The sequence below is a fragment of the Primulina eburnea genome, chromosome 6, assembly GCF_022965805.1.
Source record: "Primulina eburnea isolate SZY01 chromosome 6, ASM2296580v1, whole genome shotgun sequence".
NCBI classification, from domain to species: Eukaryota; Viridiplantae; Streptophyta; class Magnoliopsida; order Lamiales; family Gesneriaceae; genus Primulina; species Primulina eburnea.
In genome coordinates this window covers 29,581,526-29,606,486 of record NC_133106.1, presented here as the reverse complement: position 1 = coordinate 29,606,486, position 24,961 = coordinate 29,581,526, and the positions used below count along the sequence as shown (strand labels likewise).

Below are 24,961 nucleotides of genomic sequence, written 5' to 3'. Positions count from 1 at the left end.
AGATTTAGATTATGGATTGCTTATAGATTGTACTGGATATGAGTTATGGATTGTAACTGTTATCTGGTGAATTGGTATTGACGGGGATAGTAAAAATTGTACCGTTATGCCGTTGATTTTGAATTAAATCCAGATTGATCAGATTGTTATGGAATTGACTGGTATATTGATACGATATTATTGATATTGTCAGTACCAGACAGATTGTGAGTTCAGGACTTCGACTGAGCCAGGAACCGACGAAAGAAAGGTATAAGTCAATGTGGTATTGGGAGATGGACTTGAGTCGGTTTAGACTTGGGTTTCCTTAAATCACATACTTTACTTTATTTGCATTGAGGTGATTTATATACTTGTTCTCTTGATTTTAGACAGCAGGTATTAGACGGGTAGTCTTGTGACAGAAGTGCCGTTAGTGGTGGGATCACCACGGGCACATTGCACGATGTCATAAGATGGTGTATTGGCGGATGTGCCAAAGTCTGTCACTGGATGTTTGGCTATCGATGTGGATAGGATGGTGGCTTTTTCTATTACTGTTAATCAGTATGGTATCGATGTGGATAGATTAGTAGCTCTTCTATTACTGTTAATCGATGTCATATCGATGTGGATAGAATTAGAGTTGCTTCTATTACTGTTAATCGGTACTATATTGATGTGGATAGAATAATAGCTTCCTCTATTACTGGTAATCGATACCGTATCGATGTGAATAGAACTGGAGTCTTTTCTATTACTGTTGATCGATACTATATCGGCGTGGATAGAACTGGAGTCTTTTCTATTACTGCTAGTCGATATACGCATGCCAACTTCTGGAATCGGGATCCCTAGACTAGGATTGAGTCTAGTCTGAATGATGTAGCTACGAGTATTGTCGACAGTTTGTTATTGTTTATGTTTCAGACTTTGTTACATATATCTGTTACCTGATTACATGCTTATATTGTTTATATGATTGCATGTTTCGTTGATTTATACTGGGAGTATATTCTCACCGGTTTATCCGGCTGTTGTCTTGTCTGTATGTGTACTTGACAACAGGTGGGACAGGATCAGGGTCCAGGAGATGAAGAGAGAGATCGTGATTAGAGTGGTGGCACCGGACTTGGACTAGAGATAGGGTTGAACACTTGATAGTAGTTGTCAAACCCTAGTTTGAATAAATGTGTTGTAATACAGGACTTGTATTTTATATACTGATATGTATATATAGTTTGATTTCACTACGTTCCGCATTTAAAAAAAAAAATTTTAGACCATGTTTTAATTGATTAATTAGTCCCAATTATGATTAAGAACTTGATTAGCGTCCGGGTCCCACAACAGGTGGTATCAGAGCGATAGATCCATTAGACTAAGATAGAAGCTAGTGAGCGGGGTAGATTGATTTTCTTTCCTGCTTTTGATTGCTAGCATGATTCTTGTTTTAATATATGCTACCTGAATTATCTGATATTGATATGGTATTGTATATTATTGGAATGGATCAGCTGTAAGATGATCCGAGGAGGATTGAAATTGGTAAGTGGTATTTGGAATTACTAACCTCTTCGATTATCAGATATGCCTCCGAGAAGAATGCCGGAACAAGGAAGTACATCGAATCCTCCTATGGATGTGACCCCTACTCCAATGGAGCAATTGTTGAAAAGATTTCAGTCATTCCATCCACCGACTTTGAAAGGAACGGAGAATTCCGTGGAATGTGAAAGTTGGTTGGACGACATTGAATCACTGTTTAACTCTTTGGAGTATACTGAGGAAAAGAGGGTGAAACTGATCGGACACCAGATGCATGACGTTGCTAAACACTGGTGGAACACGACAAAACGGGCTTTGGAATTACGAGGTACAGCCATTACCTGGAATGTGTTTAAGACTGAATTTTATCTACGGTTCTTTCCAGTTTCATATAGGAAGAACAAGGGAGCCGAGTTTGCAAACTTGATACAGAGCCAGTTAAACATTGAGGATTATGTGGCTAAGTTCTCTACTCTGCTCCGATTTGCCCCTCATGTGACTGGGAGTGATGAGGCCGTTGCAGACCAGTTCATAAATGGTCTAAATCCTGAAATCTTTACCCTGGTGAATACCGGAAGGCCAAACAATTTCACTGATGCACTGAATCGAGCTAAGGGAGCTGAAGCCGGATTGATAAGACAGAAAGAGGCTTCGTTTGTGCCTTCAGTACCGAGTTCACAGATGCCTCCACCATTTCCTCGATTTGAAAGTGGCGGTGGCAGTGGGAAGAAAGACTTCCTGAAAGCTAAGGGGAAGAAATTCAAGAAAGCTGGAAGTAGTTCCTCTAGTTCGAGTGGCTCTAGACAGACTAGTCAGGGCCAGAGTTATACAGGACCATACTGTAGCACATGTGGAGGGAGGCATTCCACAGAGCAGTGCAGAGGAGTGTTCGGCAACTGCCGCATCTGTAAACAGCATGGACACTTTGCCCGAGTGTGTCCACAGCGAGGTGCACAGGGATCACAGGCAGCTGAGTCATCTGGATCAGTTGCTCAGACAGGGAGACGACCCTCTGTCGTGCATTCCTTTCAGCCAGCACCGTCTACTCTGTCACAGCAGAGGCCAGGAGGGGGCCAGACAGCGAGCCAGCCTCCTAGACAGCAGGCCCGATTGTTTGCTTTGACTGAGGAGCAAGCTCAGGATGCACCTGATGATGTCGTGGCAGGTAACTGTTTTATTTCTGGTTATCCTGCATATGTATTGATTGATACTGGTGCATCCCATACGTTTATTTCTGAAAGATTTGCATTGATACATGCATTGCCTGTTGAATCTTTAGCTACTGTAGTGTCTGTCTCGTCTCCGTTAGGGACAGGTTTGATGTCAGTGAAAACCGTTAAATCTAGTATACTGCAGTACGATGGGCATAAGATTGAGTTAGACTGTATTGTACTTGGGATATCTGACTTTGATTGTATTATTGGTATTGATACATTAACCAAGTACAGAGCTACAGTTGATTGTTTCCACAAGATAGTTCGATTCAGACCTGAAATGACTGAGGAGTGGAAATTTTATGGTAAGGGTTCGCGTGCCAGAATTCCTTTGATATCTGCAATGAATATGACACGATTATTGCAGAAAGGAGCGGATGGATTCCTGGTATATTCAGTTGATTTACTAAAGTCGAGCCCATCATTGGCAGATTTGCCAGTGGTGTGTGAATTTGCTGATGTCTTTCCAGACGAGATTCCTGGATTGCCTCCGATGCGAGAAATAGACTTCAGCATAGAATTGATGCCAGGAACAGTTCCGATTTCGAGAGCTCCATACCGGATGGCACCGATCGAATTAAAAGAGTTGAAAGAACAGTTGGAGGATTTACTTGCCAAGGGGTATATTAGACCGAGTGTATCTCCTTGGGGTGCTCCAGTACTGTTCGTGAGAAAGAAGGATGGGTCGATGAGACTTTGTATCGACTACAGGCAACTAAACAAGGCAACAATAAAGAATAAATATCCGTTGCCACGGATTGATGATCTGTTTGATCAGTTGCAAGGTTTCATCTGTTTATTCCAAGATCGACTTGAGATCTGGATACCATCAATTGAGAGTCAGGGATTCTGATATCTCAAAGACAGCATTCAGAACCAGGTATGGACACTATGAATTTATCGTCATGCCTTTCGGGTTAACGAATGCACCGGCGGTATTCATGGGATTGATGAACCGTGTTTTTCAGAAATATTTGGATGATTTTGTTATCATATTCATTGATGATATATTGATTTATTCAAAGAATATGATTGAACATGCTAATCATCTGAGGACTGTGTTGAGAATTCTGAGAGCTGAGAAGTTGTATGCGAAACTGTCAAAATGCGAATTTTGGTTGAAACAGGTAGTGTTTTTGGGTCACATTATATCGGGAGACGGTATATCAGTTGATCCCAGTAAGGTTGAAGCCGTGATTAGTTGGCCAAGACCTACGTCTGTGCCAGAAATTCGCAGTTTTATGGGTTTGGCAGGATATTATCGCCGATTTATTAAAGATTTCTCGAGTATTGCCAAACCGATTACTCAGTTAACTCAGAAGAATGCTCCATTTGTGTGGACAGAAGACTGTGAATCCAGTTTTCTTGAGTTGAAAAAGAGACTGACCAGTGCGCCTGTGTTGATGATTCCTTCAGGCACTGGTGGATTTGTCGTCTATTGCGATGCATCTCACCGCGGATTAGGTTGTGTTTTGATGCAGCGGGGGCATGTGATTGCTTATGCCTCGAGACAGCTGAAATCCCACGAATCTCGTTATCCAATTCATGATCTTGAGTTGGCAGCCATAGTCTTTGCCTTGAAGATATGGCGACATTATCTGTACGGTGAGAATTTTGAAATCTATTCTGATCATAAAAGCTTGAAATATCTCTTTTCACAATCAGAGTTGAATATGAGACAACGGAGGTGGCTGGATTTATTGAAAGACTTCGATTGTGAAATCAAGTATTATCCAGGGAAGTCAAATGCAGCAGCTGATGCACTAAGTCGAAAGGTATGTGCACTATCCTTATCGACGATAGGTGTCTCGAATTTGATAGAAGACTGCTGTTTGTCCGGATTAGCTTTTGAAACAGATCGTCAGCCTCTGAGATTATATACTATTCAAGCTGAACCAGAGCTGATTTTGAAAATTAAAGCAGCTCAGAAAATTGATCAGAATATACAGAAATCGATTGCTATGGTTAGAGCTGGACATCGATCGGAATACCAGGTTCAAAATGGTATTTTATATGTGAATAATCGTCTTGTTGTGCCGAATGTTTCGGATTTGAGACAGCAAATACTGACAGAAGCGCACAACAGTCGTTTTAACATTCATCCTGGTGGCAGGAAAATGTATAATGATTTAAAGACACAGTATTGGTGGAAACAAATGAAATCTGATGTGACTGAATTTGTAGCCAAGTGTCTGAATTGTCAACAGGTGAAAGCTGAAAGAAAAAAACCAGGAGGATTATTACAGAGTTTGTCCATTCCTGAATGGAAATGGGATCACATTTCCATGGATTTTGTGACACAGTTACCGAGATCCTCCCGAGGTTATGATGCGATTTGGGTAGTGATTGATCGATTGACCAAATCAGCATGTTTTATTCCATACAAAATGACGTATAGATATGACCAGATGGCCGATATTTATGTTCAAGAAGTGGTTAGATTGCACGGAGTGCCGAAGTCGATTGTTTCAGATCGTGATCCTCGATTTACTTCGCACTTCTGGCAGAGTTTGCAGCAAGCTCTCGGGACAAAGTTACATTTCAGTACCGCATATCATCCACAGACTGACGGACAGTCAGAGCGTACGATCCAGACATTGGAAGATATGCTGAGAGCTGTAGTGCTTGATTTTAGTACTAACTGGCAAGATGCATTGCCTCTTTGCGAATTTTCGTACAACAATAGCTATCAAACGAGCATTGAGATGGCACCATTCGAAGCGTTGTACGGAAAGAAATGCAGATCCCCTCTCTATTGGGATGATATCTCTGAAGTTCCTGAGACTGGACCTGATATGATCAGAGATATGACTGAAAAAGTGAAATTGATTCAGAAGAAAATGAAGGCAGCCCAGGACAGACAAGCCAAATATGCCAACCTCAGACGACGACCGTTGGTATTTGAGGTAGGAGACCGAGTATTCCTGAAGATTTCACCTTTCAGGGGTGTTGTCCGATTTGGAAAGAAAGGGAAGTTGTCTCCACGATATGTCGGTCCTTATGAAATTCTCGAAAAGATAGGAGATCGTGCCTATCGACTCGCTTTGCTGCCTTCATTATCTGGAATACATGAGGTTTTTCATGTATCGATGCTGCGGAAGTATCTCCCTGATGATTCTCACGTTATTCAGCCAGACGAGACTGAGCTGGATGAGACATTGAGTTATGTCGAGAAACCGATCCGGATTATCGATCGTAAAGAGAAACAGCTCAGAACGAAGATGATTCCGTTGGTAAAAGTACAATGGACTCGTCATGGTGTTGAAGAAGCTACGTGGGAGACTGAATCTGATATGAGACATGAATTCCCAGCATTATTTCACTGATGTAAATACGTACTCGTCTGTAATTACAGTCCTTCTTAATGATATGATTTGATTATCGATGATTTCGAGGAAGAAATCGTATCTTAGAGGGGGAGAAATGTAATGCCCGAAAATTTAATCCTGTTAATCCGTGATTATTGATTTATAATTTTATATGATTACGAAAGGATTAATCGGGACACGAAATACAAGTACGTGTGAAAAGTGTGTGTATGTGTGAAGAGCCCCGCGCACATGCGCATGCACGCCGCGCGCACATGCGCGAGACGTCCCGAAGGGTCCGCGCACATGCGCGATACTCTGCGCGCACATGCGCAGAAACTCCAGAAGGCTTCGCGCATATGCGCGGAAACGAGTCGCGCATATGCGCGAGCTGCCGAGACTTTCATCGCCGAGACCAGTAGGTCTCGCGCATATGCGCCGAGGAAGTCGCGCATATGCGCGAGACGTGGTTGGCCAAGGACGCGCCAATTGCCGAGATGCATGCGAGAGTTATATAAATATATATATATATATATATATAAACATGCATTTCATTTCTTCCGGAGAAAGAAAACGGAAATCCGGGGAAAACTTTGCTTCTTGATTTTAGAATTGGATTTGCGAGCGATCCGTCCGTCTGATTTTGATTCCGACTTCGGTACCGAGTTCCTAGCAACGTAGGCTACAACTGGACGTAAGTTTTGCTACGTTTTGACATGCTTTGAAATTATGCTATGCTCAGAATTGAATGGAACTCATATATGTTGTTCTTGATATGTTAGACATCATAGAATCGAAGTCAGATTAAAAAACGGACTGATTATGGAATTGTTATGAATTTCTGATTATAATCGGTTGATATCGGACAGATTTAGATTATGGATTGATTATAGATTGTACTGGATATGAGTTATGGATTGTAACTGTTATCTGGTGAATTGGTATTGACGGGGATAGTAAAAATTGTACCGTTATGCCGTTGATTTTGAATTAAATCCAGATTGATCAGATTGTTATGGAATTGACTGGTATATTGATATGATATTATTGATATTGTCAGTACCAGACAGATTGTGAGTTCAGGACTTCGACTGAGCCAGGAACCGACGAAAGAAAGGTATAAGTCAATGTGGTATTGGGAGATGGACTTGAGTCGGTTTAGACTTGGGTTTCCCTAAATCACATACTTTACTTTATTTGCATTAAGGTGATTTATATACTTGTTCTCTTGATTTTAGACAGCAGGTATTAGACGGGTAGTCTTGTGACAGAAGTGCCGTTAGTGGTGGGATCACCACGGGCACATTGCACGATGTCATAAGATGGTGTATTGGCGGATGTGCCAAAGTCTGTCACTGGATGTTTGGCTATCGATGTGGATAGGATGGTGGCTTTTTCTATTACTGTTAATCAGTATGGTATCGATGTGGATAGATTAGTAGCTCTTCTATTACTGTTAATCGATGTCATATCGATGTGGATAGAATTAGAGTTGCTTCTATTAATGTTAATCGGTACTATATTGATGTGGATAGAATAATAGCTTCCTCTATTACTGGTAATCGATACCGTATCGATGTGAATAGAACTGTAGTCTTTTCTATTACTGTTGATCGATACTATATCGGCGTGGATAGAACTGGAGTCTTTTCTATTACTGCTAGTCGATATACGCATGCCAACTTCTGGAATCGGGATCCCTAGACTAGGATTGAGTCTAGTCTGAATGATGTAGCTACGAGTATTGTCGACAGTTTGTTATTGTTTATGTTTCAGACTTTGTTACATATATCTGTTACCTGATTACATGCTTATATTGTTTATATGATTGCATGTTTCGTTGATTTATACTGGGAGTATATTCTCACCGGTTTATCCGGCTGTTGTCTTGTCTGTATGTGTACTTGACAACAGGTGGGACAGGATCAGGGTCCAGGAGATGAAGAGAGAGATCGTGATTAGAGTGGTGGCACCGGACTTGGACTAGAGATAGGGTTGAACACTTGATAGTAGTTGTCAAACCCTAGTTTGAATAAATGTGTTGTAATACAGGACTTGTATTTTATATACTGATATGTATATATAGTTTGATTTCACTACGTTCCGCATTTTTAAAAAAAAAAATTTAGACCCTGTTTTAATTGATTAATTAGTCCCAATTATGATTAAGAACTTGATTAGCGTCCGGGTCCCCACATAAATAGAACATATATGCACAAAATATGAAAATTTTCAAGATAATTAAGATACGATATAGAGATAATATAATTGCTGTACTTATATTTGTTTTTCTAATACATTATTGTAGATATCGGTAATAAAAAATACCGTATAACAAAAGTTATAGTTGTGATAACAGTGCAACTCAAATCTTTTAAATCGTACAACAATCCAAATGATACGTTACGATTGTTCTAGTCAATAGAGACAATTATCGAATACAACATATGCATCAGCCTATTTTCAAATTATATAATATGATCAACATGTAAAGCCTCCTTATTTTCATCAGCTTTCGAAACAAAATCGTTATATCAGAAAATCATCGATTTTTATAAACAAATTAAAGAAACCTGTAAAAATGAAGCTCAAGCACCAACAGATAACTAGTACACACACCAAACCAATATTGCAAAATAGAGAAGTTCCATGGGCATATCCAAATTGAATTCAAGATCTTAATTTTTTCCAAAATCTATTGAGTTTCGAGAAAAGAAATGCATATGAAAACTGCAAAAAAAAAAAAAAAAAAAGAGGCAGAAACTAGAGAATACAAGATCCATCTGTCTCCATATGTGGGCATGATGAATTCATATAGACCTTGTTACTCTACGCATTTCGTTCGAAATCGGTAGATTTTGTTTCAGAATGCGGCGATAGAATGTTGTATTTCACTGGTGTTAAATTTTTCTAAGCTTGCTGGCTGCAAACTTGTAGGTTCTCCGTCTAATCCTTAGTTTTGCAAGATTTGAAAGTAGCAGTTTGTACTTGTTACTTCTTGAATGCCGGCGGCGGCCGGTTCTCATCTGAATTAGACACAAAACGTAGTCGTCCTGCAAGAGTCGGGAAGGAAACACAATCTTGTAGCACCAATAGATATACATAACAGAAAACATTAGCATCAAATATTACAAAACATCAAGTTGAGATAGTTTTTACCTCTATGTCACCGGTGTCGTCATCTTGTAGTCGTCTGGGAGGCTGGTCAAGTATGTACTCTTTCATGACCCAAATAGTCTCTCTGCCATATGGGGGCTTCCCTCTGTAGAAGATCAAAGAATTTTTGTATCCAATGCGGATATTGTTGTGATATATTTGTTGTTTAGTACCGTAGCACTTCCAATACCCGTTACCAGCTGCTCGATACAGTCGCTTCCGGTCTCTCGGGGTAAAAAAGTACCATGCATTGTTTGCTAAACTTGGATATGCCACTGCAGCATAGCTCAATTATAATTAAAAACAGGAAAACATAATCTTACAAGAGCCAAAGTACACATTAAAACATGCATATATACAATACAATACACACAACATATCCATCAGCTTTGGTACATATTTAGCAATGTACTGTTTACATGGAGAATGTATTTGTTATACGAATTCCTAACACCACCCTTGATAATATATTCAAAAGAATTTTCAGCCGCAGACTGAGAACAAACACTTAGAACACCCGAAATCGAGACACTATCGATGATCGATCCCATTCATGTAAAGTGCCTAAATTCACATCAACAGCTGTCTAAACCCAAATGCAATTTCATGAAATGGTGCCCTCAATTCCATTAATGAAGCATGTGTACTACCCGTGACGTGTATCGTACACTAAGTTTATCAATCTTTCATCACAAATCTTGGATTCTGTCTCTAAGCACCTATCTAATGCTCTCAAGTTCTTGGAAAAATCTGTTAAATTTTATGTAAGACTACGATGTAGACTAATGTGACACACAGAATACACGAGGAAATTGAAAAACTCATAGGAAGAACAGAGCATTACCACTCAAGTTCCGTGGATTATACATGTAAACATTGACTGTTTCTATACTGCTGTATGGGATCGGCTCGAAATTGATGAACTTCTTCAAATAGTCGTTAATGAGACTGTGGTCTTCTGGGGCGAAGCAAAACCCCGGCGCAAGACAAACTCGAACATATTGCCCTTTATTCGGGCCAAAAGCTATTTTATGCCAGCTGGGATACATGGAAACTTAAATCCTCGAAAGTGGAACGTCGGAAGAAGAGAGCGAGCAGTGGCTTATTTCATCTAGAATCTGAAATATATGCAAAAAAAAATATAGAATGGTTTGAAGATTGCTTACTTTCCCCCTTGAATTTTCTTCGGAAAAGAATACTAAACGCATCAAGATTCACAGGTAACTGTATATAGCTTGAAGATTAAATGGCTGCAAGATTTCTTAATTTGGGTTTGAATTTTCTTGGGGGAGAAGAATATGCAAGATTCACGGAAAATAAAGAAGAGATAACAACGAAGATTAAAACCCCACTGATGAAGATGATCGGTTAGTCGAGTAAAATGTGGGAATTCGCAGAAAAGATGGAACAGATTCTGGATTGAAAACATTACCTGTTTAATGGCTCCAAGATTTCTCAACTTCCCTCTGGAATTTTCTTGGGAAAATGGATACAATCTGCAGAAAAATGTGTGAGATAACAGAGTAGCTTGATGATTAAAACTCCATTGGTGAAGAACTAAAAGTTTTCCAGAAATTGCTTCGAGAGAATGAATCTTCTGGAGGGAAAGCAATGCCTGTTCAACGAGTGTAATTTTGAGAAATTTATAATCATTTTTATCGAAACTAGTTTTATTTGGTTATGGCATGCGGCTACTGTCAAAATCAGAAACGACTCACCAACTCGACAAGGTTCTATTTGAAAAAAATCATGTTTGGGTTTGAGGTTTTCGAGTTCAGATCAAATCGAGTTGGACCCAATAACTGACCCGAAAAAATGAATAGGTTTGGTTGGGTTGACCCGAAAATTTTATTTTTTTAAAAAAATATATAATTAATAAATATTACCTACATTTTTATATATAGTATGTCTGAAGAAATAGTTATTGTATATCAATTTTCATGATTTAATATTTATTTTGAACATTTTTTTTTTATTTTTTAAACAATTCTTTGATTGGTTTAGTAAATACACTTTATTTTTCTACAATTATAATTTCAAATTTAAATCATATATATGAGGGAGATTTTATTATTATGTGTTTAAATTAAAATATTAGTATTATTTTTTTTTGAATTTAGAAAAATTACAAAAAATTCAAAATTATGTTATACGGGTTGATCGGTTGATTATGGTTCAGGTTGGGTTGAGCAATTTTTGAATAGTACTATTGCTCAACCCGAATCAATCCACCCAACCCACCCGAATTGACACCCTTAACATGTGGTAAATTTGGCACATAATATTTACTAATGTGATAATTTTATTTTATATTACAAAGTTCACAGATACATGATAGTATAAAATGTCACATAATAGAAATGATTAAACCAATTCTAAAGAAAGTACGCATCTTATTAGGAGACATATAATAAATTTATTGGCATTGAAACGTCTCATGTTCTTGTGTTTAAAATGTACTAGAATTTTTTTTTTTTTTGAAATTTCGGTCCTTGAAAAATATTTTAATAAAAATATTTATGTCCATGTTCTAGAACATTCGCTAGCTAGCATTTAAAAATCAATTGCAATCGTCATAAAATAAAATAATCGCATGAGTTATCAAACCAAAAAAGCAATAACCGTGAAACGTATTTTCCTCTCCAAAACCACTCTAAAGCATGAATAAATGGTTTTAAAAATCTTTTAACGTAAAATCATAATCCATAATCATGAGTGCGGAAAAACAGTAGAAGCGCTGGTCCTCGGGTTGTGTGCACCTTCAGTCCAGTCATCTCATACGTCAAGTCCTCCCTCAACCTCACCTGCATCCAACACACCTAGTGAGTCTAAAGACTCAACACACCAAATCTTGTAACGAGTGGTACAAATATAAAATCACATGCAGCAGTGAAATTACTTGTACTTAAAATAACATTTTCGTGATATGCATGACACGACCTGAACCTTTACCTTTTCCTGGATCATAACGTGACATGATAATATGATATAATAACATGACGTGATAACATGACATGATTCCTTTAATGATCGTAATATTATATTTTCTTGATTGAATTCAGATCGTTAATTGTGACTTTCGTGACGTGACATGACATGACATAACGATGGTACCATCTACGTGAAACCACAGTACTGGGCGGCGGAGACATCAGCGACACAAGATCGTCAACTGAGCCTTGGCCTATTCTTGATCATAACCTCAAATCCTGAACTCCTCATAGTCACAATTACTTCACTTTCATCAATATTTCCATGTTTTCATCACCTTATAAAATTATGCATGAATATATTTTCTTTTGAAACCAAGCATGCACCATGTATTTTAAATGTCAATTTTAATCATAAAATTTCATGGACATTTAAAATAAATCATGAACATTTCATAAACATTTAAAAATGAACATGATATCATAAAAACATCATTTAGGGCATTGCCATGACCTTTACTAATTTCTAGGTGTAAAAAGACCGTTTTACCCCTCGACTCGACTTTTTACGTTTTCGACTTTTTTCTCGATTTCATGACTCTAACATGTCCCAAATAAATATTTAAGCTTATAAGAATTTTCTCGTAATTTTATTTGGCTTAAAACTTGGACTTTTCAATTTATCTTTTAATAGTTATTTTAACGGTGTTTTAATCCCGAAAAAAATACCAAACTTTAATATAAAATTCCTAAATTCAAAATTTAGTCTTTTTATATTATTTTAGCTTTTAAAGACCACGACTCGACCCCCGTGAGCCATTTTCCAAAATTTCTTTAGTTTACAACTCATTTTGACACCTAAACTTCGACCCCGAGCCATCTCTTAATTTTTGCGAGTTACCCCCGAACCATGTCGAGCCAACAGGTGCCCAACAAGTTAAACTTAACTACTGGACTCCAATTTTGTCAAGAAAACCGTTCAAAACTTAAAACGAGGGAGCTTAACCTACTGCATGTGCTGGCCGAGACTTTCACAATGCATGGCTTCCATGTTTGTGCTCGTGTGATCCCAGCCCACGCAATTCCACCCAAACCCGACACATGGACACTTACTTAGGACCCTAGTGAACGTTCCTAGCCAAGCCCGTGCCCCAAGCGACGAACCCCCAGCGCCTGGAGAGGGCGCGAACCCTGCACAACTCTGTGCAGGGATTCTCGGGTGGAGTCCTAGCAGCGCTAGGACTCTTCCCCGAGCCCTTGGTTCGAGTCCTAGCACGGCTAGGACTCCCACCCTGACTCAACGAGACCCCTGGCTGTGTCCTGGCTCAAGCCCCGTCCAAGTCTCACCCAAAAACGTGAAACCCGAACGCAAATACATGACAGCAGCCAAGCCGCCTCTTTCTGGTTTTTATTTTCGGTTGTTTCATGATCTAGGCATGGTTTGGTTGTTTTAAAAATTCGTGTAGGCTTTCCTGATCACACCCTAATCGTCATGGCAGTCCCTATAACATGTAAAACATGAATCGGCATATAAAACGTTAGATCGCAACACGAATACGTAACAACCGTAATAAAGCTTCATAATCTTTACACATGCAATCAAACAATCGGTATATGATGTATTGGATGAGAAAAAGGAAGATATTGGCGTGCCTTTGCGTCGTAAACGCACGATATACCGACGGCGACGAAGAACGGGGAGAACCGAGGCTACCTTCCCTTAAAAGTTTTGAAGGAAAAAGCTTTTTCCCCACGGCCGAGAGTTGCTGAAAGCGCCGAGGAGAACTTTTGTTTTTCAGAAACTTGAGCGGCGTGAGTTTACGTGCAAGGACTAGGTTTTGTGTGTTATTTATATGCTAATTACTTTACTTAATAGGCTTAAGGCCTATTAACTCTTAATTAAGCCCACTAGTGCAAGTTAGGCTTTAAATAAACTCATAAAAATGGTTTTCATAAAAATAGTTAGTGAATTAAATAGCCGGACTGCTCAAAACGTCGCATTTTAGTTGAAAATCCAACACCAATAAAAATTAGTCTCGGCGCATAAAATCACCTCAAAATTCTTTGTTTTAAAAAATATGAGAAAACCATCACCCTTATATTAAATAATTAAAATTAATTATTTAATAAAACATTTTACATTTTTCAGCCTTTGGTCTCCGTTCCTCGATCGTCACCTGAATATCCTTTTAAAAATACAGTTTAATGCAACCATGCAGAAATTATATTTTAAACATGTCAAAATGCACCACATAAATAATTCATGCAATTAAAACATTTAATTAAAAATACAAAAGAATGTTGCATGCACATGATTTGCGTGGACCTTAAAATTTTCGGAGCGTTACAGGCATTGTTTTGGAATACACATAGAAAATGTTAATAAAATAACTTTTCGGGTTTATACATAATTTATTTATAAGTGTATATTTCATTTTTCTTTAGGAATAATGGGTTGTTGTGTATATTATGAAGAGATTTTATAGTTAAAATCACAAATCATTTGGATAAAGATATTGATGAAATAATTATTGTTATCATTCAAATGTGACAAACATGTGTCATGTCACAAAAATGTTTGTGAATGTGGACTTAGATAAAATTATTGAATTTAAAAAATATATTTCTCATTAGTTTTATTGAATTTGATTTAAAAATATTTTTATCGCATATTAAAAAATAATAATATATAGCTTTTCAAAAATTAAAGAATGTATTAAAGTTGGTGGTCGAAATCAATATACTAAACACGATAAACATCATGTCATTGTCATACGCTAACAAAATCTAAAATTTTGATATATGATAGTGATTATGAGTAAAAAAAATTTAATCGACATACGTTGTATTTAAGAAAATTTTTTAAAATTAACGAAAAAATAGTTTCTATAATTATATTATTTTTTCAATTTAAATGTCTATTAATTTTTCAATAAATTTTAATAATATCATCCCGTATATAGTTATATCATACGAGTTAAATACCAGTGTCTAAATAAAAAGACTCTCTCTGTTAGGATTTTAGTAGAAACTGCAGCTCTGTAAATAACACCACCGTGGAGGAGCGTGGCTCTATTTTCGAATTTTTCGTTAATTCTCTCATTCGAGAGCTTGGATTTGCACTAAGATCCCCATGGATGAGTTTGAATTCCGCCATCTCCTTGAGAATTTCCCGCTGGTCCGATCTCGCGACTATCATGTAGGTGATCTTGTCTGCACAACTGTTTTCATGTTAATAACCTCGAGATTGTGTATGATATGATTATTCGAATTATATTTTGTCATAGATTGATTTTTTACTGCTATTTGGAGATGTCCAGATCCAAAGGGAGTGATTTAGGTTTCAATTTACCTCGTTCGGGCGTGGGCTGACACAATAGATTCAACAAGAGGGCGACTCTGGTGTATTGAGAGAGAGAGAGAGCTTACCATTTTCGGGAAATTATATGTGGGACTTGAATTTTTGTTAATAAAACGCATAGTCATGTGGCTAGTTTTTTTTTTTGGTAACGTGCGCGCGGTTTATCTTCGCTATCTTTCTTTAGTTTTTTTTATAGTTCCTTATATTCTTCATTTGAAGACAGAGATCATATTATCTTGGTGATTTATCGACAAAAGCTCCAAGATTGGTTCTTGATATGACGGGCTTTTGAGAGTGATACTTGCCTATATCAAATCATTTTTTTTCATCTCTAACTTTGATGCAGTTCTTATGTTGAGAAAATGACTCGTTATATTTTCACTCGTTTAACTCAGTCATCAATATTTGGGGTTGTCACTTGTTTGGTTGGGAATTGGACTTTAAGTCAGTTTGATGGCACCCTTCCCATTTGGTTGCTTGGTTCCTCATTTTCAGTGATACACTTTATCACGATATAAAGCATCAAATGCATATTTTTTCTGCCTCTGAGTAGGGTCTCATATGCGTATCTGCTCTTCAAAAGTTTTCTAACTTTAAACTTGGATAGCTACACACCAAATTCTTCAAACCCGGCCTGGAATATTGTTGGAACCACTTGTCCCAAAAAAGTCAAACTCATGGGAGTGGGCAAGATCAATAGTTTTATATTTTAACATGTATAACACATGCAAGCTGGAAATTGAGAAATATGAGGCTGTGGGAGGCAATGGATGCCTGTAAATCAAGACCTAGGACCAGCTTAAGAATATGTGAGTTTTTGAACTGCAGGGATCTTAAACCATTGACCTTTTAACTATGATACCATGGTGAAATTGTTGTCCCAAAAGTTAGAGTTCATTGGAGGTAGTATAATAAACCATTTTAAATTTTTGACAGGTTTATCTCTATGTGGACATTATGAGTTTTCTCTGGAGAAAGGCACAATTAATATCGCCAGATTAATTAATTATAATTAAGTGTTTAGCTAGATACCGAGATGAGTTTCTTTTGAAAATAAATATGAATAGTGTTTTGCCGGTTGGCCAGCAGTATTCACTGAATTTCTGAAATTGAATGCCTTGGTTAAAAGCACATGCGATACCGTCCAGCATCTGCTGAATTGCATAATTAGTAATTACCCTGTCCTCTATACATGCTGTTCTTGAGAAATTATTAAAATTTATTTTTTATTACCTTTACCCAACAATTTGGCAAATGTTGAACTACGAGCTCGTCCTGTTACCATGAAACTGACTTATCCTCCACTGGATGTATGACTCGTGATGGGCCAATATGAAACTCATGTCGATATCTTTGGGATTGTTAATGCTTATCTCTCCAAGTTGTGTTACAGGCAGACTTGGATTCTTCGAGAAAATTAAATCGGTCATCACAATCCGAGGAGGTGTTATATAGCTCTACACTCAATTCTATCAGGTTTTCCAGTTGCTGATTTCTGACATTATTGTATGCCTTCAGGTAAAGGAGCACCAAGATGCTGGGACTTCCAAAAATACAAGAGGTACAGAGTTAAACGAGAATGCCAACCATGGTATGTTGATCAGCCACTGCATGACATATGTTTTTGTGCTTTACATTCTTTTTTGTGTTTAATGTATTTAGTTTAAGGTATTCAACCAAACACATAAATTTTGAAACAGATTGATATTGTGCTTTTTTGGGATCCGTTTAATTCGTTCAGCCTGTCATTTGAGATATTAGCAGTTATATATGCAGTGCCTTAAACTTTTGAAAATGATAAAATTGTCAAAGAAATTTAGTATGCTCACTCTCTGTTTAACTTATTGATGTTTTACGTGTTGTGCAAGGACAGAGGGGTTTTGGGGAAAACTGATGTTGGCTGCTGAGCAGAAGGTATGCTTTTTAAAACTGACCTTACATGATATTAAATTCTATAGTCCTGGTAGTTTTGAACGACAATTGATTATCTTTTCCATGTCTACGATAAATACTTTTTATTTTCTTAGTTCCATTTTTCTGATCTGCTCTGAAGTATTGCTGCTTTGCTTTCTATCGTCAGTGTGGCTCTCCACATACTTACCATTCTCCATATTACCTCTATGTTATCTGCATTATAGTTGCTCTTCAGGCCTTGTCAAGGGAGACAATTGAGCTTGCAATATAGTTGAATCTGATTTCTTGGAGAAGTCTCAGTCCATTGGATAATTTTCATTACATTTGTTTTTCTTCTGAAAATTAAAATATAGAAATGTGATTGGATGAGTCAGGAATATATCGTGGTGGTCTCAAATGTAAAATAAACTTGGCATGCCAATGAAGACAAAATGATTGATCGTACCTATGAGTCAAATACCTCTCTATGGCATGTCAACAAACAAAGCCATTGACCTTGGATGGGTTGTTGTTTGTTGTGTTTAGGTGGGAGCAGCAGAAGCCGAAAGATTCTGCAAGGCATTTCAACAAGTGTATCAGAAACTTGTGAGTATATTGCATTTCAAATCTTCTCTCAGACTCAATGTCGTATCTTTGGCTGCTTGCTGTTTGTTACGTGTCTCATGATGTAAAGACCTTTTAAGTCATCCTAAATATACCCTCTTAGATATTCGACGACGATTTAGTCAGTGTGGCATGAGTCATGAGATATACACCAAAACACATCTGAAAAATGACTCCTGAAAAGTGGCCAACCATGAAGCATAACTAAATTTCTTATATTGTGTTACCTTTCCATGATCATTTCCCAGGTTTATGAAGAACTGCCGTTGGATGCTGCTAGGAAGTTTATAAACTCGTGAGGATTTGTTCTGTTCAGGCTGCCATAACTTCACAACAGATCTGAAGCTGGCCTCCGGAGCCATTCAGTCTTGCTAAAGTTGATGTTCTTCTTGTATGGTTTGTCCTCCTGTTTTTAGGATCAATATTCTCGTCTAATTTATTTTTGGTTTCTTATTTTAGTTCCCTGTTTTTGTTTTCCTGAAGAACTAGTCTTGTACTTCAGAAACACATGAATAGGAGTTTGGTCGGGATCAAAAATATTTCTAGGTTATGTATGATTGGTTTGGTTGATTGGATTGTATTGGATTGGATTGGATTTGTTTAATAATTCAATCCATCAAATGTTGTTACAACTTTTTTTTATTGTTATATATCTCATCTCTATCAAAATATTAATTTATTTATATAGAAAGCTTGCAATATCTTTCTTTCTTTTATTTATATTATATTGATTAATTTTTGAAAAAAATAAAATCATAATTTATGGTTTTATTTAAAATTTAATCAATCAAATTAAGCATATTATTATTTACTAATGTAAATGAGTGGAAAAACATAAACAAATATTGTCTTTTTTATGAGCAAGTATTAATTTTTATTTCAGTAATTTGATCGATACAATAATTAAATATAACGCCTCTTTTCTCTTTTAATTATCTCAATTTAACTGCAACTTAGTAGAATTAAAAGTTAGTTTGCACATTTTCTTAAAAAAAAATCTTTCATTTAATATTATAGAGTTCCCTATACCTCCATGGTGTTCCTCCTTAGTCCTTCCCACAACCAATTCTTTTCGTGAAAGGAATTCACCGCAAATGATACACTTCTCTGTCAAAACACATTGCAAGATTAATTGTGCAAGTATTTGTTAATTTTTTAAATAGTTCAGCAAAAGATGTGGGTACTTCTTGAAGTTTTCCGTTTCCTTTCTTCTCCGATAGAACTTTCTTCGATCCGACGAGCCTGTCGCACAAAGTTTGTCTAGTATGATTTAACTGGCTAGCGTGATTTACAGACTACTAACATAATTTGTATGTAGTTGTTAGTTTAATCCGGAATTGCATGGTTTGCAGGCTGCCAACAACATCTATTTTCTGGTTATCTTGATATCACTAAGCTTCAAGACATGCGTAGCAATAATAATGATTTAGATGAATATACTTTCCCTCCAATTGAGAATGGCGGATTTCTTCTTGAACATTTACAAAATTTAATTATCATACACAAGCACTCTCATGAGACGGTCTCACGAGTCAATTTTCTGATAATCATATCCTATTTAGGTCATCCATCAAAAAATCAACTTTTCATGCCAAAATTATTATTTTTTATTACAAACATAGGTAAGGTTGACTCGTCTCACGAAAAAAATATATAAGACCATCTCATAAGAGACCTACTCTCATAATTAAAATCGTGTATATTTAATCAAATCAAATATATAAAAATCTCAAAAGCCTAATAAATTAATATATATAGAGTTTATTGACTAATTTGGCAATTAATCTTTAGTGCTAATAAATCTGATCAGGGAAAAAAGGAACAAAAAAAATGGTGGAAATAGAATATTGGACAAGACAACAAATACATATGTGTTTATGTATACAAGTTAAAATCAGTCTGTCAATAGATAATTCTACATCTTTCGATAGGTGCTAGGTAAAAAAACAATTGCAAAAAAAGGTGTAATAAATAAGACAGTTGAATCACCAATAACCCAAACATAGAATTCCAACCAAAAAGGGTGCACCATATAATTTCACCTCCCAAAACTTGGAAGATGCAAACAAAGAAACAGATTGAGAGGATTCCTTTTCATCATCAGTGCTAGTGTCTCTTGGATTATCGAAATTTGCCGGAACTATGGTATCCGGTGCGGCTTCGTCGTCACCGGATTCCGGACTCACGGGTCCCGGAGACTCGTCCGACGGGCTTTTGAGATCAGGAGGCAAACCTTGGCCATATGTCACACTGATCTTGAAGTGCTGCCCATAATTGCATTGTTCCCCATCATAGTCGCTAGAGAAAAAATATGTCATTCCGACTTTCATCAGTGGGACGGATACCGTAATTTTCTGTGGATCCGTCGACGAAGGATTCGCCGACGACCATTGTATGGTGTCGTTGTCCGTGGAGTCCTCGTAACCGCAAAGCTTGTATGTAGTGAAATTATATGTCTGAATGACCGAGTGATTATTGTCCGTATTGAAAACTGCATTAATGTAAAATAAATTTCGTCAATATAAACAAAACCTATCGTTCATGAACACAATTGAAAGTATAAAACCTATTGTTTTCATAAATAATCTAGTGACATTTTTTGGGCTAATTAATCATACTCTGTGAAAAATATAAGACATAAAACCTCTTAAAAAATATTAATAGACTTATATATCATCTATTTTTTTTTAAAAAAAACTTAATCACATTTAACCTAACTCAAACACATATACCCGACAGGTCTCTTGTGAGACGGTCTCACAAAAGTAATACTTTTTCACGAATCACTAAAAACACCGTCGAGTTTTTGTGGTAACTCATTGATTCACATTTCAGATGTTATCGATGATATCTCTGGATCTTACAGTTTGATATATTGGATAAAACTAGTAGATTGTCTAAACAACAATTACTCCACACACCAAACATCATACAATAAGTAATTAAACTACATAATTTTTTATTTATTAGTTTTTTTTATCACTTACGAAAACTATGATCATCTCATCTTACGAGTCAAACGATCTGAATGGACGACATAGAGAACTCGTCAGTCATGGTTGTTCGATTCTTTTACCATAAATTTGGGGTTGGTATACTTCACTAACTATAAAGTGAAGCCCTAAAAAGAGAGAAAAGACAGAGTATATGGTGAGCCAGCAGAAACAGCTGTCGAAATCTTTTTGGGACATTTCTTTATTCGTGGGTTATTTTCTACTTTTGAGAAATTGTTTTTTTGGTTAATAGCCATGAATAATGATTAGGAACATCATTAGCACAATCTAATCCTACACTCAATAATATTCTACAACTTTTTTACCACATGAAGTAATTTACTAATACCACAAAATTTATTAACAAAGAATTTGTTTAAGTGAGTATTTTAAAACATAAAAACTATTATGAGACCATCTCACGAGTCAGTTTTGTGATACAGATCTTCTTCTTATATGTCAAAAGTATTATTTTTTAACTTCAAAGATGGACTGAGACGACATTTCTCACGAATATAAATCTGTGAGATAATCTAACAAGATATCTACTCAGTTTAAAATGATTTATAAGATATAAGAGATTTTATGAGCTCTAAACAAATGTCCAATAAATTAAATAGTTTTTTTTTCTTTTAAAAAAAACTTATAAAATGTAAAAATAAATAATTTTAAAACTTTTTTAAAGAAGAATTAATCTATCTTATTTTTTTAAAAAAATTATACATCCCACTAAACCTAATTATATCACGGACAAATCCTTTCAAAATCCAATTACGAACATTCCAAAAATATAAAAAAAATGTTACAAATTTGAATAATACTTTTAATATTAATTTTTTTTAACTACCAGTATATCATATTTAAACTTCATTTATCTGGTTTTATCAAAATATGTGGACAACTTATCCTAAAAATGAGATCTAACATCTTTAAAACTTCGAAAATAGGCTTGTAAACTTATTTAAGACAAGTTTATATGGAAATTAGCTGACAAAATTATACGAACAATTTATTTAATGCCCGTAATAATAACAGTTAGGCAGATAAGGGTAATAAAAACAGGCGGTTAAGTTGGTTGAAAACCTGTCCTTTACAACGGTAAAAACCATAGCATTGAAATACATACATATAAAATTTTGCCATTCTATCACAACCGTGATCAACTGTCTCCATTAAGATTATATATCCAACAGATCTGACTGTCACCTAATTAGTGGACACAGAAGTTTGACATGATTGGAGGACAGTAAATACCTATGTTTCTATTTATGAAATGTCACTCATATATTAGATATACAATTCAGATATGTTTTATCACATCCAATACATAAGTAACACTTTATTGATGGACAACACATAGGTGAACACGACATCTGGACAACATATCAAAATTGAGTGAGTCTCATGTGAGATCGATCGTCTCACGGATCTTAATCTGTGAGACGGGTCAACCATACTCATTATTCACGATAAAAAGTAATACTCTTAGCATAAAAAGTAATATTTTTTCATGGATGACCCAAATAAGAGATACGTCTCACAAATACGACCCGTGAGACCGTCTCACATAAGTTTTTATATATATATATATATATATATATATATATATATATATATATATATATATATATAAAAGGAAAAGTAAAATTATTTTCTTCTTCGAAATAAAAAAATCCAAATTTTCATATATTTGGAAGAAAAAAAAAATCAAAACCCCCTTCGAACTCGTTTGCCTTGAGAATAATACAGATCAACTCAATCAAATATACGAGATCTTGAAATTAAAATTCTTGCTCTAATAATACCATCCATATAAACACACATATATACACCAAAAAAATGGACCAAAACGGATTAAAAGAACGAATTTTCAGATATCCAAATCTCTGGAATTACTTCGAAACTTAACCTTTCTTCTGATCAAGGTTATATATGAAACAAGCCACAGATAAGAGGAAAAGAAACACGAGAAATTTTAGATTTCTTAAAGATTTGAACAACTTACTGAGAAAATCGCCGAGGCTGAAGTTCTTTGAAGAAGCCCATTTCTCGTAATCAACATCAGGGTTTTCTAAGGTATCATACCAACCAAATGAATCTCCCACTGTGTAGTTTTCGTAGGATTCAACCAGCCCAGAAAAAGATTGAAGAAAGATAATGTAGAGGAGGATCAGGTACTGTAGCTGCAGCCCACTTCTCCTGTCCCTACTGCTGCTGTGATCCATTTTTCTTTTCCTTTCTTCTGCAGAATAAGAATTGTGGGATTGTGTATGGAACGATGAAGATTTGATCCAAAGTTCAGAAAAGAATATGTAGTTATCTTTCTATAAAGTGAATGGATTAATGGGGAGGAGTTGTATTTATCTTTATATATATACATACATATCTTGTATTTACTCTTCTTGTTCGCAGTTAAAACAAAGATAACATTTTTAAATATATATTTAGCAAAAACTTGTGTGAAACGGTGTCACGAGTCGTATTTTGTGAGACAGATATCTTATTATTACTTTTTAGGCTAAGATTATTACTTTTTATTATGAATATCGGTAGGATTGACCTGTTTCACAGATAAAGATTCGTGAGACCGTCTCACAATAGACCTACTCATATATTTTACATTTAACTTCTCGAAAGATATATTAATGCAAAATAATTTCTTCAATTGCCTTGTGATCGATGTTGTTAAGTGGTTGCATTAATTGTTTCCTTGCTAGACATAGAAAACTCGAGCACATGTCGTTTTATTAGATGTTATAATCGATAATAACTTTGAAGTTCATTTATATTTTTGAACTATACACTAGCTCATATGTAATATTATGATCACTTTTCTAACATATGCAATTGTCGGTTCTCAATGATCTCTAACTATTACCAATAATTTCACCGACCTACATCTCATAGGATTTGTATACGTTATCTTTAATCTCATCCCAATTCTATGACAGAACGTTTATATCTATCATAATTTACTTGATCGAACATTTGTTGTTTTACATATGTCTCGAGTAGAAAATTTATATGAAATGAAATTTATTAGGAGTTTGAATAAAAACAAAATTGGATTAAAAAACAAGAAGAATGGGGTGTCGGTGGTTATGATTGGAATGCACGTGGAATTGCAACTTTAATAGTAGAAAGCTATTAAAATACACGTTGCTCTGCTGTGTGAACCAACCATCTGTTAACTGCTCCTCTACTTTCTTCCGATTGGGTGTATAAAAATAATTTTTTTAAAAATCAAATCAATATAAAATATTATATATATACATATATTATTAATATAGAGACTTAGCAACTCATTTATTTTCTAATAAATTAATCAAAAATTTCAATTTAAACTAGAAATATAATTCACTGATGTGTTATGTGCATGTATAGTACATTGATTTTTTTTAAGGAATACTTATTATTGCAAACAATTTGTACGATTTTTTTTTTTTTGGTGATTTGTAAAATTATTGTTTAGATGATATGATTTTTTTAAATAAAAAATAATTATTTATTTTTTTAATGAGATGTGTCGAATTTCAAACATGTTCGATTTATTTTAGATGAATTAGAACATGTTTGAAATTTTTTCGAGACGATATTATTATGTTTTATAGTTCGCAAGATGATGGGATGTTTAATATTATAATATATTAAATAAATATACGTATTGAACATTTATTCTCTAGTAATTCGTAAATATATTATGATACGAGTCGTAGATTGCACAAGTCCCTTAATCTCGAGTTCCATAATTGGACTTTGGGTCACCTGCTGTGGGAGATCCAACAACATTTGGTGTTTGGGAGTGAATCGGCATTGGTTTGCTCCAACATAGGAATAAAAAAACTGAGTCGATTCACGAGCTTTTCGAGTCGACTCGAAAAATATTTTATCGAGTCGGATGTGTTTGAATTTCTTTCGAGATGAACTCGAGCCCGAATTATTTTGTTAAATAATG

At 35.7% G+C, this 24,961-nt stretch overlaps 3 protein-coding genes across 11 annotated transcripts; 1 reads left to right on the top strand and 2 right to left on the bottom strand.

Moving 5' to 3' along the window:
- Positions 1-8,707: 8,707 nt before the first annotated feature.
- On the bottom strand, positions 8,708-10,834 carry LOC140833441 (NAC domain-containing protein 1-like). 2 transcript variants are annotated; one of them, XM_073197773.1, is made up of 4 exons: positions 10,638-10,834; positions 10,050-10,323; positions 9,209-9,480; positions 8,708-9,102 (listed from the first exon to the last, which is right to left on the bottom strand). In XM_073197773.1, the coding sequence occupies exons 2-4, from the start codon at positions 10,252-10,254 to the stop codon at positions 8,950-8,952; spliced, it is 630 nt and encodes a 209-aa protein (XP_073053874.1). In that variant the 5' UTR covers positions 10,255-10,323; positions 10,638-10,834; the 3' UTR covers positions 8,708-8,949. The 2 variants fall into 2 exon arrangements, with proteins under 2 accessions (XP_073053874.1, XP_073053875.1); XM_073197774.1 differs by having other exon boundaries at positions 10,050-10,834.
- Positions 10,835-15,130: 4,296 nt separating this feature from the next.
- Positions 15,131-18,684, top strand: LOC140834115 (uncharacterized). 8 transcript variants are annotated; one of them, XM_073198761.1, is made up of 6 exons: positions 15,132-15,334; positions 16,890-16,940; positions 17,021-17,057; positions 17,370-17,410; positions 17,936-17,995; positions 18,262-18,684. In XM_073198761.1, the coding sequence occupies exons 1-6, from the start codon at positions 15,269-15,271 to the stop codon at positions 18,310-18,312; spliced, it is 306 nt and encodes a 101-aa protein (XP_073054862.1). In that variant the 5' UTR covers positions 15,132-15,268; the 3' UTR covers positions 18,313-18,684. The 8 variants fall into 8 exon arrangements, with proteins under 8 accessions (XP_073054865.1, XP_073054863.1, XP_073054862.1 ...); XM_073198759.1 differs by having other exon boundaries at positions 17,021-17,087; XM_073198760.1 differs by having other exon boundaries at positions 17,015-17,057.
- Positions 18,685-19,846: 1,162 nt separating this feature from the next.
- LOC140834114 (early nodulin-like protein 18) lies at positions 19,847-23,358 on the bottom strand. Its single transcript, XM_073198756.1, has 2 exons — positions 23,012-23,358; positions 19,847-20,504 (listed from the first exon to the last, which is right to left on the bottom strand). Exons 1-2 carry the CDS (start codon positions 23,229-23,231, stop codon positions 19,999-20,001), a joined length of 726 nt encoding a protein of 241 aa, XP_073054857.1. The 5' UTR covers positions 23,232-23,358; the 3' UTR covers positions 19,847-19,998.
- Positions 23,359-24,961: the final 1,603 nt, after the last annotated feature.